This window comes from Electrophorus electricus, chromosome 17 (assembly GCF_041902795.1).
Source record: "Electrophorus electricus isolate QZ-2024a chromosome 17, ASM4190279v1, whole genome shotgun sequence".
Classification (NCBI taxonomy): Eukaryota; Metazoa; Chordata; class Actinopteri; order Gymnotiformes; family Gymnotidae; genus Electrophorus; species Electrophorus electricus.
Genome location: NC_137513.1, coordinates 4,959,421 through 4,975,706, shown reverse-complemented (window position 1 = coordinate 4,975,706; position 16,286 = coordinate 4,959,421). Strand labels below are relative to the sequence as shown.

At 42.2% G+C, this 16,286-nt stretch overlaps 1 protein-coding gene across 5 annotated transcripts; it reads left to right on the top strand.

The window, feature by feature from the left end:
• The first annotated feature begins 4,023 nt into the window (after positions 1-4,023).
• Positions 4,024-16,017, top strand: hif1al (hypoxia inducible factor 1 subunit alpha, like). 5 transcript variants are annotated; one of them, XM_081700318.1, is made up of 15 exons: positions 4,024-4,180; positions 8,121-8,311; positions 8,472-8,611; positions 9,138-9,222; positions 9,304-9,416; positions 10,267-10,454; positions 11,690-11,796; positions 12,006-12,153; positions 12,290-12,579; positions 12,999-13,135; positions 13,231-13,326; positions 13,421-13,545; positions 13,723-13,828; positions 13,921-14,035; positions 14,255-16,017. In XM_081700318.1, the coding sequence occupies exons 1-15, from the start codon at positions 4,161-4,163 to the stop codon at positions 14,329-14,331; spliced, it is 1,938 nt and encodes a 645-aa protein (XP_081556444.1). In that variant the 5' UTR covers positions 4,024-4,160; the 3' UTR covers positions 14,332-16,017. The 5 variants fall into 5 exon arrangements, with proteins under 5 accessions (XP_081556444.1, XP_081556445.1, XP_026853556.2 ...); XM_081700319.1 differs by having other exon boundaries at positions 8,472-8,626; positions 12,290-12,510; positions 12,999-13,129; XM_026997755.3 differs by having other exon boundaries at positions 8,472-8,626; positions 12,290-12,510.
• The last annotated feature ends 269 nt before the right edge of the window (positions 16,018-16,286 follow it).

Here is a 16,286-nt window from a genome sequence, read left to right as displayed (position 1 = left end):
CAGTTATGTTCAGTGGATGAGTGCTTTTGTTTAACCTACTAGATGGGACTGATACCATCATAGACATGCATTCATTTATCAAAATCCATTCCACTGTTACCTGGATAACATTACATTTTGGATTTTGGTGCTCTTTAGTACTCAATCAGTGCTGATTTATCATCCTATAAATAAATCAGTAGCTGATATTATACTTAAATATTTCAGAATCCTCCAATATGGTGCAGAGTCCACTTCCCTTTTTAAAAGATCCTCCACTAATCTCCTACAGATGGGACATAACATGCTCAAAGTCATGCTTGTCAAGAGTGAGATAAGTGACCATTTAAATAATGGCTGCGGTACTGTAGCCTGCAACCACTCCAGATGTGCTCCATGTAAATTTAACACAGCCACTAAAATAACTGGCACAAAAGGATCAATTGTTATCACTCATTCCACCGCATGCATCGCTGTGGTAGTTGTCTACTGTATTACTTGTAAGAGATGTAATCAGATTTATGTTGGAGAAACCAAGTGAAGGCTTGCTGATCGGTTTGTTGAACAGCTTTGGACCAGCAGAACGAAGGATTTGTCATTTCCAGTAGCAAGGCATTTTAATACTAATGGACACTGCATTAATGACAAATCTGTTTGCATTGCCAGTTGTTGCTATGCCAGCAATGAAATGAGGAAATTCAAAGAAAAAGAACTGATCTACACTCTTGTAACTTTAGAACCCCATGGAATGAATGTTATAATTTAAGCATCGACTTTTTCTTATATAAACTGGCTCCTCCTACTACTAACTTGCTTGCACAGCTGATGAAGGACCTCTGTCCAAACATTCTGTTCTTTTGGAAACTCTGTGTACTTCATTACAATTTGGAATATCTCTCTCTCTCTCTCTCTCTCTCTCTCTCTCTCTCTCTCTCTCTCTCTCTCTCTCTAATCCGAAGAAGTTTCTAGTTGAGATATAATAGTGTTTGACTAATTCTGGAAGAAGTGATGTGAGTTCTGGTAATGGTAAAGTGGTAAAGTTCCTCCCATGCTAAACCACAAGCAGAACCCATAGCAACACACACACACACACACACACACACACACACACACACACACACACACACACACACACACACACACACACACACACACGCTACAATGAGGATTTTCCTTGAAAATAGATATCTAGATCTCTCTCTCTCTCTCTCTCTCTCTCTTTATATATATATATATATATATATATAGGGGGGATTTTCCTTGAAAATGGATATGTGTGTGTGTGTGTGTGGTGTGCATTAATTACCATGTAGTTTATTAGGAATACCTTCCTTACAGGTGTACAGAATGTGTAGCCTACGTTTTGGCATATACCACTTGTGTTAGTAATCCTCTGTATACTTTGTAAACTCTGTATAGGTGGTTAGTCTGCAGGCTGGATATTTTGTAGTTAAAGACTGCTATCAATCCAAGAGTGACACTGGCGTCATAAAACCATTGCATCATAAAACCATTGCAGGCTGGATATTTTGTAGTTAAAGACTGCTATCTATCCAAGGGTGACACTGGCGTGTAAAAACCCCAGCAAAAATGTGGTGTCTGCTAAATAGCTCAACACCCACAACCATGCTATTATGACAATATAATATGACATCAGTAGTAGCCCTGTTAACAACCTGATAAACAGTCAGTCTGTGGTTATTAACTGACCTATAGTGAACAGAATAGACAATGGAAGATTTATGATTTAGGCTAACACAATTACTAGTTTGTAATTGTACACAAATAACATGTAGCTATAAGACAAGTATACAGTGCTTAATAAAATTAACCAGTGAATATAGGTACAATGTTTATGTTCATAAAGTGACTATACAAATAATTATACATTACAAGGAGTCATAGTATAAGAGCTATACACATACTATCTGTGTATATGTACATAAATACATGTTTGTATTTATGTCATATTATACTGTTATTCTCTTTTGAATTTGTTTTGTACTTTAAAATGTCCATATTATGAATGAGCAAAGACAGTGATGGTAATTTTACCTTTTTGCCTGCAATTGGATGCAGTGTGAGTAACATCTTTATTGTATCTAGTGAACATTTTGTACTTGGATGTCTTTTATGTCTTGGACTTTGAGATGTTAAATGTTGCTATATCCGAACATCTGCACTTATTATTTCCCATAAGGATAAAATTGGATGACTCAGAAACAGTTAAGAAAAAAAATAGTAATGCAACTCCTTGGATAAGACTGAAATGGATAGATTGTGAGTATGATGATTCCTTGCAAACAGGATGCGGGGAAGGGGCACGATTAAACAGACATTTATTCATTACACAAATGATACATATAATGCAACACACACGCTTGGTACACCTTAAACACCAACAACATGCACCACAACACAGGGGACATATATACACTCAAGATGATTACAAATAACACAGAACAGGTGGACGACACGGGAGCCATTGATTTTCTTTCACTGCTGTTGTGCATTATCCTGTAACACATTAATCAAAACATTTGCGTAATGGTACTTTTTCCTACTATTACATAAATTTTTGAATCTCTGTTTCTTAACTATACACTACTCAAAAAATAAAAAATAAAATAAGGGAACACTGAGCAATGGAAAAGCACAAGGTCTAGATGACACTGTCACTGAAATCTTGAAGGCATGTCTTCATATGTTATGCCCGGTTATGCTTTCTTTAAATAACAAGGTATTACATCTTGGTGAGTTCCCTGAAACTTGGTGTGAAGATGTAATCTGTCCAGTATACAAGAGTGGGGACAGAAATGATACAGAAAATTACAGAGGAATTTCAGTGCTCTGTGTCATTGGTTACATTTTTAGAAAGATTTTGAATCAGAGATTACTATTTTTTGTGGAAGAAAGTAATAGATTCTATGAAGAACAACAATAGATTCTATAACCTATAGGACAGGTTATTTCACAATGGATAATATTTTTACTTGTATAGTTTCATGTCAACTTTTTTTTAACATCACCTGTTTAGAAACACATTACAAAGCATAAAAGTAAAATATATTGTATATTCACTGTTTTTTCAAAAGCATTTGACAGTGTTCAGCATAGTCTTCTGTATTGTATATGATATTTGTTGAAAGGGTTTTAGTGTCTTGAAGTCTGTATACTCACAACTTGTGAGTACAAGGTGTGAAAGGACTGAATGGGTTGACAAAATATTTTAGCTGTAGTACCAGAACAAGACAAATCTTTTCCAAAGGAAAAGTATAATGATATTCAGATTGAAAATAACAGAGTTGTTGATTTTACTCTATGCTGATGATACAATTATAGCAGACACAGGGGATTACAGAAACAAATTGTACAGCTGGAAAGCGTTTGCATTTCTTATGGTATAAAAGTAGTTAGTTTTGACTAAAACAAAAATCATGTTTTTAGAAGAAGTGGCAGCATTCTTGACAAAAATGAAAAGTGGTGTCTTTCTGGTGAGCAGACTGAAATAATTAATTGCTATAAATATTTAGGTATATGGTTCACACCAAAGGAAGACATGTCAGCATCCAGCAGGCCAATAAATATCTAAATGATCTCTCCCTAACACATAATATTTACACAGATTTTGTATATATTTGCATATTTGTATGCATGGAAACTAACATATATACATTATGTAATGCAGAGATGATGATCATTGTGTCATTGTAATGCACCATTATCAATTTTTATCCCTTTTCTATATTCTGTGTGTATACATGTATTATGTATACATGATTAAATTTAATGTAAATTTGACTTGTTTGTAACCAAATTCTTATATGCATATGCACAAATGTATGTGGAATTATGAGCTAGCTGGTTATAGGCCTATGTTCTTGAAAATAAACTGACTAATTGATTAATCTATTGACTGATTGATTGATACACACATACTAAAAACCAAAAAAAAAAGAACTTCTGAAATTATTCTTCCTGTAAACATTCTTTTCCCCCACCCCTTTCACCGTGACTTTTATTTTGATAAACGAGTATTTGCATTTTCTTCAAGCGCCTCCTCTAAAGATCGTGATAAACAACTCTGAGGTTATAACCCTTTAAGAGTGAACCTGTCCAGCTAGACTGTGGCTCGCTACGATTACTCATATTGGAATTTGCGTGTCTTCACCTGAGCCGTTATGGACTCTGGGCCTAAAAGGTGAGTATTTTGCATGCGATTCTCTTTAGTGTTGCATTATATGCAGGAAGAAGAGCTCTGAATTACAGAGAGCTACGTGTTGCACACTGCAAGGTTAACACAGCAGTCCTGCTGTGTGCTGTTTCTCAGTGCTGACTAGCTAGTTTTCTCAATCCCTCTCCCCATTTGGTTAGAAAGACGACTACAATCCACACATCGCTAGATTTATTTTGGTTGTTTTGTGTTAGATTGAAAAGTTAACAGGGCAAAGGTAAAAAAAAAATACACGGGTACATAACAGCGTAGCCCATATTAGAAAACAAAGCAGTCGCACCAGGACTGGTAGCAGATTCGATTATATACCCTATAAACTGAAACAAAAAGGAATAGTTGTATAAATACTTTACATTAACGCTATAGCAGTGTATAATTGGACACCGTCAAGAGTGCAAAATAATCTGCGGCAAAATTCAGAAATTAAATCCATGATTTTAAAAAACGGTATTAAAATACGTCTGGGAAATGGGTGCTGTTTTAACATGTTTTATTGTTTGTGTCTAAATCTTTTCCCCCAAATATCAAAACGTGCATTTAAATGAGCATCATTAACATGTAGCACATGAAAGAAAACAAAAAGTGACGACAAATGTCTACGCATATCAAAAGGCAAACGTTTGTATAGAAGGAACCTTCGTTGTGAGAGTTGGTTAGTAGGGGGTAAAAAGTAGCCTGTTTGGGTACTCGGACGGTCGCAGGGTACATGGTGTTCTTTTGATGTAGCCCGCTTCCATGTTCATCTTTGTTGTGAACTGATGACTATTCTCACCTGAAGTCACTCGAACCCTGCGGATAACATCGAGGTTCTGAACTGCTCACCATTTGGATCGGAACTGAGGACAGAATTAGGCGCAGATGCCTGCCCGGGCCAGAAAGTGGAAGCCACGAGGTCCGCGCTACTCTCAAAGAAGCCCACAACAAGTCAGTACTTTCCAATGAAAGTTTGGGCTTAGCGCCAGCTGTGCGTACGAGGACACTGTGTTCCTAAACGATGGCGGTTGAAGGAGAATGCCGCGCAACTTGGCGTGCGGTTTATTTCCACGTGTGCGCAACAACACACACCCGATAGCACAAAACAGGCTGTTACGAAGGAGGAGCCTTTATTTGTGTGCTTTGTTTTCGGCTTTTTTACATTGCTCACTCTCGCAGCCCCACATTCAGACATTAAAGCCATGCGATTATTGCTGTAGCAAATCATGGTGAAGTACAGATATCAGGATTTTAATGGGGGAAATTATATCAGGCATGGTTTATGGCTTTTATTTTTACTTTTAATGCTAAATGAACTCCCATTGTTTATTTGATAATAATATTGTGTAATAATTATATAATAATTGTTTAAAAACGGCTGTTTACTCAGCATATATATATATATATATATATACACACACACACACACACACACACATTTTTCTCTTTTTTTTCTCCCTGATCATTGTCTGGTTTTTATTTCACCAGCTTGGGTCCTAAGGAAGAACAATTTTTTTAAATTACTCTGCACTTCCTGGATCACTTAGGAATCTTATGAAGATTTACACTCTCACAATTGGCCCAATATATTGTTAATCATTACTGGCTTCTCTAATATTGATATAACAAATATTAAATTCAATATTTTTTGTAAGCGTCTTAACTAAAATAAGTTGTCTGTTGTATATATGTGACCTAATAAGCATAGTTTTAAAGAAAAGAAGTTCAGTCCTGTCTTTAACCAACGTGTTTTAATATATTACAAAGCATTGTTTTACTTCTAATATGCAGCAGTGCAGTCACAGTGATGCTTTGCCCAAGTTTAGCAGGCATAAGTGCAGTATACAATGTTCTTGGTTTAGTCTGCATGTTGCTGACATGTTTTTTCTGGGCGCGCACACGCACCAAAAAAAAAATCTTGCGCAACTTATGTGTTGCTGAATTCTATTCTGGGTGAGATTTGTACAAAAGACATGAATCAGGTCCACTGGCAGGCAAATGTTTGGTTCTGCAACAGCAAATATTTTTAAGCTGCAGCTGCAGAACATAGTCCTATTATGCATTCTAATCCAGAAAGGGTCCAGAAAGTTGGACATATTAAACTGATGCTAAACTCAGCCTTAATTCCGCGGTCCACACTGGTCAAGTGTGACACATTTATCCTGTTGCTGTGGTGTTGTCACCAAAATGCTTGTGCCTTGCGGAAGGCAGGAATGGCTTTACTTGGGACTTGGATGTGGTTGTATTAGCATTCTTCTACATTTGTATTTACTTTTTATTTTGGCAACTTCTGATCTTAAACTTCAAACTGGGGTTCCAGAGTGGGACTCCCAGGAAGTTTGGGGGTTTTGCTTGAGGCAAGCAGTGAAGAGCAGTGAATATCTGGGACAGGTGTGCTGGGAGCTGGGGAAGAATATGCACTATCTGGAAGTCCATGAGGACTGGATGGGAAACACTGAAGATTCTGAGAGTTCTACAAAGGATGTCATATTCCAATGGAAAAGGCTGGTCATGTGATAACCAGCAAACCAAAGAACAAAGTTTCCAGGATCAATGAAACTAAGAGATTGTCACATTTCCATAAGGCGTCATGTAGTGCTGTGGTCCTGAGTGGATATCTGTCCAAGATATATTAAGGGTATTTTCAAGCGCGCCAGTGGTTTGGCCTGAGGCGACCTCTAGGGTGCTGGCAGCAGGAATTTTGTTTATTCGGAGAAGCTTAAGGATTATTGGTTTAAGAGTTTGGTCACTTACTTCCATCACTTACTTGCTTTGGGCTTTCCTGCTGCTAAATGCTGGTAGGTCACACCCATGAGCCCATACGCTGGTGTAAAGGAAGGTCACACTACAGAATTGCTCTCTTTAATGATGTCTGCACAGGATGAGCTGGCAAATGTTCCTTGACCTCAAGCTCTGTCATAACAAATATGGAGGAAATGTAGAGAGATTAACTTACTGAAAGCATATAGAATTTAATGAAAATGCAGATGGTGTTTGCATGCAGCCTGAAACGTGAGCTCCTCGGTCGTAACAAGGACACGTGCCAAGCATGAGACAAACCTGCAGAAAATAACATCTGACACATTTGTGACCATATAGAAAATCCTTTGTGCATTCACTCGTGAAGAGGGATATCTGATGAATGTGAATCTGTGTGTTTTGTCAGCTGTGTATCTTGGGTGTGCATTCTGTCAACCTAGTGTGCATCTAAAGAGAAAAGTCTTCTTTAAAAGTGGAGGCTACGCTGGGCCCTGGAGCATATTTAGAGTGCAGTTGGAGTTCCAGAGGGTGGTGCTGGGGTCAAGGGTGAAACATTTGAGGACTGGAGGATGGGCTCTGATGCTTTAACATACCTACAAGACTGGCTTCTGTGCTTGTGTGGGGGAGGGGAGCGAGAGCGCTGTTAGAAGGGGTTGTTTTCCTTGAGTTGAGGCAGATCTTTTTGACTGGAAAATAATTTAACTGCTGGCAGTGGAACATTATAAAGTGCAGCATGGTTAAGCTGAAACTAGCAACAAAAAAGAAGGAAAGATTTGTCAGCTCATGGCTTCTGGCTTGTTTCTGGTTTTTCGCTCTTTCTTTTACTTCCATTCCTGCTCTAACGAGAGCTGGAGGGGGTCCAGGTTTGACTGGGGGGGTGGGGGGTCTTCTTAGACCATGGAACCTAAAGGGCTGTAAGCCATCTGCTGTATTTGTGCAAAATATTGGCATTTTTTTCCCCCAACATGAAAAGTCAGAGACACCTTTTCACTGGAAAATTATTCGCACCCACACAGAATGACTTATTTCTATGGGATAACTTGCACTCAAGAACTGTTACAGTTCACGTCTGCTTGGCATCTGTGTCTTCACTGTTCCTGCAGGCTATCACTTGTCTTATCGCAGCATTCCCAGAGCCCTTCACATCCTGCCTTTACTTCCTCTGCCCTCCCAGGCCGAGCTCGGACCTGCGCAAGGTGCGCTCACGCGACGCAGCCCGCTGTAGGCGGAGCCAGGAGACGGAGGTGTTCTACGAGCTGGCCCACTCCCTGCCACTGGCCCGCCGCGTCACCTCCCACCTGGACAAAGCTGGCATCATGAGAGTGACCCTCAGTTACCTGCGCATGCGGCAGCTCCTGCACCCCCGTAAGCCCTCGGGCACGCCGCTCCATGACATGCGCTCACCGACATGTTTCTGCAGCGATCAGACATACTTTTGCCCTTTGTCCAAACTAGACTTGGCTTGAATGCGCCCGTATGGGCCTTGGCATCCTTGCCGAACACTGACCTCTGTCACTTCCTGCAGCGGCAGTCAAGGTGGAACCAGGGACGGTGGTGGATGAGGACCCCACGGACACCTTCTACCAGCAGGCTCTGGCCGGCTTCGTTCTAGTGATGACCGAAGAAGGAGACATGGTCTTCCTCTCCGACAATGTCAGCAAGTTCGTAGGTATCAACCAGGTCAGTGCAGCCTGTAGGGTGGGCCTTGTCCTCAGATGGGTGAACTCTCCCCAGGGTGCAGTGGATACCACTGCTACCAACATCAGATCCGATTGGTTCCCCTCACATACAAACATGTTAAAGTCAGCACACAGGCTGCAAGAGGCCTAGTTATAGTACATATTGTACAGGGATTAATATGCTACTGACAGACTTGGAATAGTGGCCTGTCTATACTGGGATCATGTAGTCAGCTCACTAAGGACATTTTGCCAAGAGGTTCAGCTAAATTGGTACTGCAGTCTAGAAGGATTTGTGGGGTGGATTTGAGCATGTTTGACCAAAGTACCGTGAGCAAAAAAAAAACAGAGCCATGAGCAAAAAAAAAAAACAGCTTCAAAGACGCTGGGTCTTGCAGTAGCTCTCCTATGTAACCTTGGACATACCTCAAGCAAATCCTTTTAATCACCTTTTGAAAAATGGGATGTCCTGATTTTTTTTCCTTGAATATTTCCAACATGCTGTCGTCTAGATGGATCTGCTCGGACAGAGCGTGTATGACTTCATCCACCCTTGTGATCAAGAGGAGTTGAGAGACCTGCTCACCACCAAACCAGGTAACACCTTCTTCCCGGTGTGGACTACGTTGCTGGCATCGAGAGGGCCAAGTCAATCCCAGCCTGTGCTGTTTCCTGCAGGCCTCTCCAAGAAGAAGGTGGAGAGGTGTACGGAGTGCAACTTCTTCCTGCGGATGAAGAGCACCCTCACAAGCCGCGGCAGGACCGTGAACATCAAGGCCGCCGCCTGGAAGGTAACTGTGCACTGCGCCGTTAGCTCGCCGTCCTGAGACCAAGTTTAGCATGTGAGTTCTAGTCGTGTAGAATTCTCAACCCACCCCACACAGTGTCCACCACAAAAGCGCTGCTGTTATCAGTGTTTGCATCAACAGCTTGTTCTTCCCAGCCTGACATCCTGCAGCCGTGGAACGTGCTGGTGCTGGTGTTTGGGATGGGGGGCATGCTTGGCCGTGCTCGCTCTTGATTGGTCAGTGGTGGGGAAATTGTTTAGACAATAACAGTGGTCAAGATAAGACCGAAGGAATCCCAATCAATTACCGTGTTTCAATAGTTCTATTTGCCGAGGGTGAAACACTGATCATCAGATAAGAATTTTACAGTTAGCAATATTCTTTTTATTGCCTCATCAAAATAGCCATCTGATTATAATTTGTAATAGGTTTGCGTGCTGTTAATAAAAACTGTTAATAAAATGTTAATACATCTGATGGGTGCTTAGCTATCTGATTTGAATAGTGTTCAAGATCGCTTGTATTTTGAGGCAGTCCTGCTTCAGCGTGACTGTTGTAGAAGTGCCACCTTTGCCTCTGGATTCAGGCCAGCTGCTGGGTAATTACCAAACGGCCTACGACAGTCGATGTTTGTTAGGTCTGATGAAGAGATTGCAGCAGAACTTGCTGCGATGAGTTCTCCAGTAATACCACACAGGAGACTGCTTTGATCTGTCTCGCACTAATAGTTAGGTCAGTTAGTCAGCCAACTAGAACTACTTCAGCCGGTTTCATGTGTTTATTCAGAACGGGGGTTGCAAGCAGTGGGCTTCAGAAATGTGGTCTTTTCTGTTCTGTTCCGCTCGGTGTCCAGGTGCTTCACTGCAAAGGCCACATCCAGACATTCAGCAGTAACGCGGAGGGCTCCTCCCCCGTCGGAAGTTACGTCATCCTGTTGTGTGAGCCCATCCCCCACCCAGGCTGCGTGGAGTTCCCCCTGGATAGTAGCACTTTCCTCACACGCCACTCCATGGAGCTGAGTTTCACACAGTGCGACGGCCGGTGAGAGAACAGGGCTGTGCCTGGCCTTTGCCTCGTGCCTCAGGGCTATTTGATGCGCGGTCGTATCATTTGGTTATACTGCTATATATAGTAGAATTGCAGCGTGCTTTGCCTTAATGTGACATCGTTAAAGCTGGTCTGTTACTTTGACCAAAATTGTTTACACTTGTTGCATTGCATTCTTTAAAATACCCACAGGACACTCCGTAGAAATGTCTGAGGTAGGTCAGGAATCTTCAGAAGAACGTACTCCAGTGTTGTGTGAGAGGGCTCGTGTAAAATTGCGATATCTGTGATATTAGTGTTGAAAAGCTCGACACTGCAATAAAGATTAACAAGATATACTGCGCAGCAGTTGTTGCACACAGCATGAAACATTCTTGCATACTAAAATGAGCCCCACACAGTCATCTGGCAGGTCAGGCATGTTTGTCTGAAGGACTGAACTCTGTTCATCTCCTTTGGCAAAGGATGCAGTGACTCTGTCTGTGTGTTTGTGTGTGTGCGCACGCGTGTGTGTATGTTTGTGTTTGTGCTCTCAGTACTAAGAATAACTGCGGAGCCTACTTGCAGAAACCATGTTTTTCTCATTGAATTTAGTTGGCTTGTATAGTGTGTAGTGCAGTTGGTGATTTCAGTAGGTCACTAGTGTTTCACCTCACTGCTTCCGAAATGGAAGCATTAATAAATTCTTTATTAAATTCTGTTACAAAACTGGAGGATGACATCATTACTTCTCTGCTTTTTAAAATGGGAACTGCAGGAAACATACAAAGAGCAATTTGTTTAGTTTAATCCACTGTTTCTTTAACCCTTTTAGACATGCATTATTTGCTGATTTGAAATCCACTTACAAAGTCAGTTTTCTGTTACAGCATTATATAATCTGCTGTGCTACTGTCAGTGGACGAGTGGTGAATTCTTACATGAGAAGTAGAGGCTGCCTTTATCTAGGGTGGAGAAACGTAATGTCACATGTCCCATGGATTCTGCTCAAAGTCACCCCTTTGTGGTCAGAGTGGGAACTTAGTGTGCAGCTATTTTTAGATAAGGTGGCTCCTAACCGGCTTTCTATAAATAATGCCTGAACATTTTATACCTGTTGGACACACAGGGACACCAGGACCACCAGCCAAAGTTCATTTGAAATAGTGGCTGACTTTATACAGATCTCTTTATAAAGTACTGTGAGACTTGTGGCCAAAGCAATAGTTTATAAGGAACTCTCTTCACAGGGTGACTGAGCTTGTTGGATACCAACCCGAAGAGCTGATTGGCCGATCTGCCTATGAGTTTTTCCATGCGCTGGATTTTGATCATGTGACAAAGAGCTTGCACATCTGTAAGTAACAATGGTTATGAATAGGCAATAAAACTTGGCAATGATCATCCTTACAATGGCACATGTACTACATTTGGGAATTAATATATCACATATTCACAGTTCAGATGGCAGTACAAAAGATTCAGAATTGTGAAGAAAAGAAACCCAAAGTGTTTAGTTTCTAGTGAATTTTGGACAGACATTTGATGTGTTCTGCTTTTCCATAGTGCTCACCAAAGGTCAGGTATGCACCAACCAGTACCGTTTCCTCGCCAAGAACGGAGGTTTCGTATGGGCTGAGACACAGGCCACCATTCTCTACAACAGCAAGACCTCCCAGCCCGAGGCCGTGGTGTGCCTCAACTTTATACTCAGGTACTCGGACCTTCTTTTGTGATCCTTTCCTCTTTTGCATATCTGCCAGTCTCACCAAGAACCAGTAAACAGTGACCATCAAAACTCCGGCGCGTACCGGACCGAGGTCTTAAGCGCTGTCCCTCTTTGTCTCCAGCGGGGTGGAGCAGGCGGACGTGGTGTTCTCTGTGGAGCAGACACGGAGTGAGCAGACGGCTCCGAGCCCGGCCGTGATGGAGGTGGAGGACTTGCAGGACCGGCTGAGCGACTGCGGCAGCGACTGCAGCAGTTCTGAGCTCTTCCACACGCTGAAGGACAATCCCAAGGACCTGCTCCGGCTGGCACCGGCCCCAGGCGACGCCGTCATACCGCTGACAGGTGGACCATTAACACGCCCTCACTCCTCAGGTTACCTTGGAGGTCTGACCAAGTCATTTCCCAGTTATGGTACGAATAGGTTCTCAGGTCCTCAGCTGACAGTAAGCGAGTAAGTCAGACAAGCTCTTAAAGGAGAACTGTAGTTTTCCAAAATAATTATTTCTCTTGTAAAAAAAAAAAAATTTTTAAAGGAAATTTAATCCTGCCACTTTTATTTTTATTTGGTGAAGTAATGCCAGTTATTCTCGTGTTCTGAGATAATTGCAGTATATAATTTGCATCTTGTCAACTGGGAGATGCTGTACTTTATATTCTTGTTGGCAGTGATAGCAGCTTTGGCTGTCACCACTGACGTTATGCGTCAACGCAAAGCAGCTCATATTTTATCACACTTGTTGCTCGACAAGCCTTGTTTCATGCGCCCTCTTGTGGTGGTACATTTTTTTGTTGTTGTTGTTCTTGTTGTTTTTCTGTTCCTGCTACTGCAGAGGACACAGATTTGTCTTTCGGCCCACCGGCCAGTCCCAACGGCATGCCCAAATCCCCCAAAGACCTTTGCTCCCCCAGACTGCGCCAGCTCCTCGCGCCCATCTTCGACTGCCCATCCCCGGGCTCACCGGTACTGGTGCGTCCCGACACCCTCTCCCTGTGCTAGTTTTGCCATGTCCTCCCTTCACGTTCTGACCCGTGTTTGAGTAATGGCGTTTATCTGCCCTGCAGAGCTCCGGTGAGGAGTCACCCATGGACACCGGCGACGTGGAGAAGTTCTTCGCCCTTAAACCGGAGGAGAGCACGTCTCCGAAAGGGCCGATGGAGGTTAGCGCCTGGTGTTCGTTAACTTTGCTAGCAATGGCGCTCATACTGGTGATGGAAACGAAGAAGCCAAATTCCTCACGTAGGGATTTTGCAGGATATGGACGAGATGGATTTGGAAATGCTAGCGCCGTACATCTCCATGGACGATGACTTCCAGCTGACCTTCCTACCCCAGTTCCCCGAGGCAGATGAAGTACCAAGCGCAGCTTCGAGAAAAAGGTAGGCACATCGGGCAGATGACATGCTGCCAGCGAGTAACACAAGCCGGCCTTTATCAGCTGACAAGCCGGTCACTTCTACAGCGGACAACGTCAAGCGAGTTTTATGGCCAGTTATGTAAACTAAAGGAACACCGTGTACTGACGCATGTCATCGCGCCCTGCTGTTGCTAAACAGGGGTCTGATGGAAGACAAGGATTTGCCCTCTCTAGCCACCAGCTGGGAGAAGAGACAAAAGAACAGTTCCATAGAGGAGGGGCTACTGCTTAGTCATGGCTCTCTGGTAAGAAGATACACAGCATACACAACACAGTATGAGCAACAGCGAGGTCTGCATGGACTGAATGTTTTCAATGGGTGTGTGTTCCGGTCCAGACGGGCCTATTGGACGGTCCAGACGAGCTGGAGCCCGTGTCTTGGAAGTCGAGCCAGCTGCTGACAGACCTAGACCCCGTGCTGGGAGGGACACAGACAGTGTGCGATACCGCAGGTAGCCACTAGAGGGCTTGTTTACTATAGTACTATCACAAGTCCCGGCAAAGTGATCGTTACGTCCCTGGCCTTTCTACTACCGGAGGGGGGACACAGTGAGAGATTAATTACAGATTTGGATAAACCTTTGATAAAGGTATGATTTGTAGACTTTGTTCTTGAAATGCAGAGTATTTTCCCTGCTAAGCTGTGGTCATGTCTTATTTGTTCCCAACAGCTCTCATGAGAGATGCGTTCTTATCGCGATCGCCGGATTTAATGAGCCAGGTAGCTGGGACAATATCCCTCACCTGAGAAGGGGGAGCGTGGATCATGAAGCTACAATCATGGTGCTTGGCTTTAAGGACGGCCTTGTTTGGCAGTCTTCCTGTTATGAATTCACCGACCTGACCAGGACTTTTTTTTTTTTTTTTTAACGACAGCTTGGACACATTCAGCGTGACAGCTGTGTGAAATTAACGCCTGCGCACCACAACTGAAACAAAAGAATCTGTAGCACATAAAACGCACATAAAAGTAGTGATAAAAGCACAGATGAAGAATACTGAGTTATCGATTCTCTGCAAATTTAAAACCGCTTTGAAAACAGCAGTTTATTTGGGGCATGAAGGAAGGGATTGTTGAGTCTTCCACTTAAGACCAAGGAACAGCAGAGTGCGAGCAGAGCCCGGTGTATTTCATTAGGGCTTGAACCAGCATCCTCTGACTAGACTTCCAGAAGTCTCTATGGATCTGGACATCTGGTGTTATGGACTGCCTACGTACAAGGGGAGCTTTCTTAAACCGCCTCCCTTACCGTGCTTCAGCACATCTGCCTCAAAAATAGCAGGCTAGCGAAACCAGTCCTGGTCCAAGCATACATCCTTCACGCAGACCTCAGTTTCAAAACAGGGATGGAACAGTTAAATGTTGAACAACCTCGGGTGCCCGAGACTACCAGTGTCTTCTCTCTTTCGGTTTGAACAGTTCTACCGTGGAAGTGAATATGTCCAAAAGGTTTTCCGAATGTCGCCTGGTTTTCAAGGCAGCGTGCCTTTAGCAAAATCCCACACCATAATTTATAGTGCTTCGTGTTGGGCAACCTCAGCCCTGCCAATTGTTTTGGGGGACTGAAAATATTTGTCCTGGTGTTTCCATTTGAAATTAGTGATCTTGCTTAATATCAGACCTTTTAAATGGATTACTGACATGTGATCAGCACCATGGATGTCAAACGCAACAAATACTCCCATTTTTTCAGTGGCATCTTTTTATAAAGCATTTTATATACGTTTGCATATGCAACATGTACGTGAATAGAATATTTGTTGAACTACAGATTCTAATGTTTTGTTTTTCATGCCTCTTTCCCGATTTCCTCTGCGCGCATCCCTTTTGCGAGGCGCACTTAATCAGCGAGCCCCGTTTCCCATCTCTTACAAATTTGTGTGCTTTTTTTCCTGTAGTTAGAAGCCCGGGTATGGGGGAATCTCTAGTTTCACTCACTGTTGAGTGTGGTTCTCTGTGTTTTTGTAAACGTTCATAGGAGTCCCTATTGAGTGTGACAGAGGTTTAACAGAAGGGGAGGACACTAGTGAAATGCTTTTGGTCTGTTCCTTTTACAACTGATAAAAATGTTGCCTTTTGATCTTATAGTGTAGCAGTATACTGGGTCAGCTTTCTCTCGTGATGCTGGAATAGTTCTCACATTTGGAAATGTTGTCATGGGTATGTTTCAGTATTGTGTGCGTTTTGTTTCTTGGATGGAATGGGCTAGAAATGAGAGAAATCAAAGATGTGTTCTTAAAGTTTTTTAAGATCCAAACTGAGGGGCCTTAAAGTACATTGTTAGACTTTAGACTCTGTTAGCCCTACCTTGTTCTTTCGTTTCTTTCTTGTATTTCGACTTACAAGTGTGTATGTCTTGTTTCAGTTCCAAACTTTTAACCATGTCTTGTATTGCCTGAATTAACAGAAATACAATAAACTGGTTTAAATATGTTCATTAGAGCTCTGTAATTGAAAAAAAAAAAATCAATCACTATTTTTTCTTTAAAAAGAAAGGAAAAAGGCCTAAATGAAAGCAAATATTAGTTACCACTTATATGCCAGTATTTTATATTCATATAAAGGTATTTGTATATTCATGTTTATACATTTAAGGGAAGTCACCTACTAAAACAAAGTTTTTCACTGTTAATTTGAAACCCAAAATGTTATGCTTCAGAGTAAAAGAATAGTTATATGCATTTGAGAGAAGAGATGCCAGT

Excerpts from the sequence above, each read along its gene's own strand:
- hif1al (XM_081700316.1), top strand. The coding sequence starts at position 4,161 with ATGGACTCTGGGCCTAAAAG. Across the intron at positions 13,546-13,722 it reads AGCGCAGCTTCGAGAAAAAG|GGGTCTGATGGAAGACAAGG; the intron begins GTAGGCACATCG and ends GTTGCTAAACAG. Across the intron at positions 13,829-13,920 it reads TGCTTAGTCATGGCTCTCTG|ACGGGCCTATTGGACGGTCC; the intron begins GTAAGAAGATAC and ends GTTCCGGTCCAG.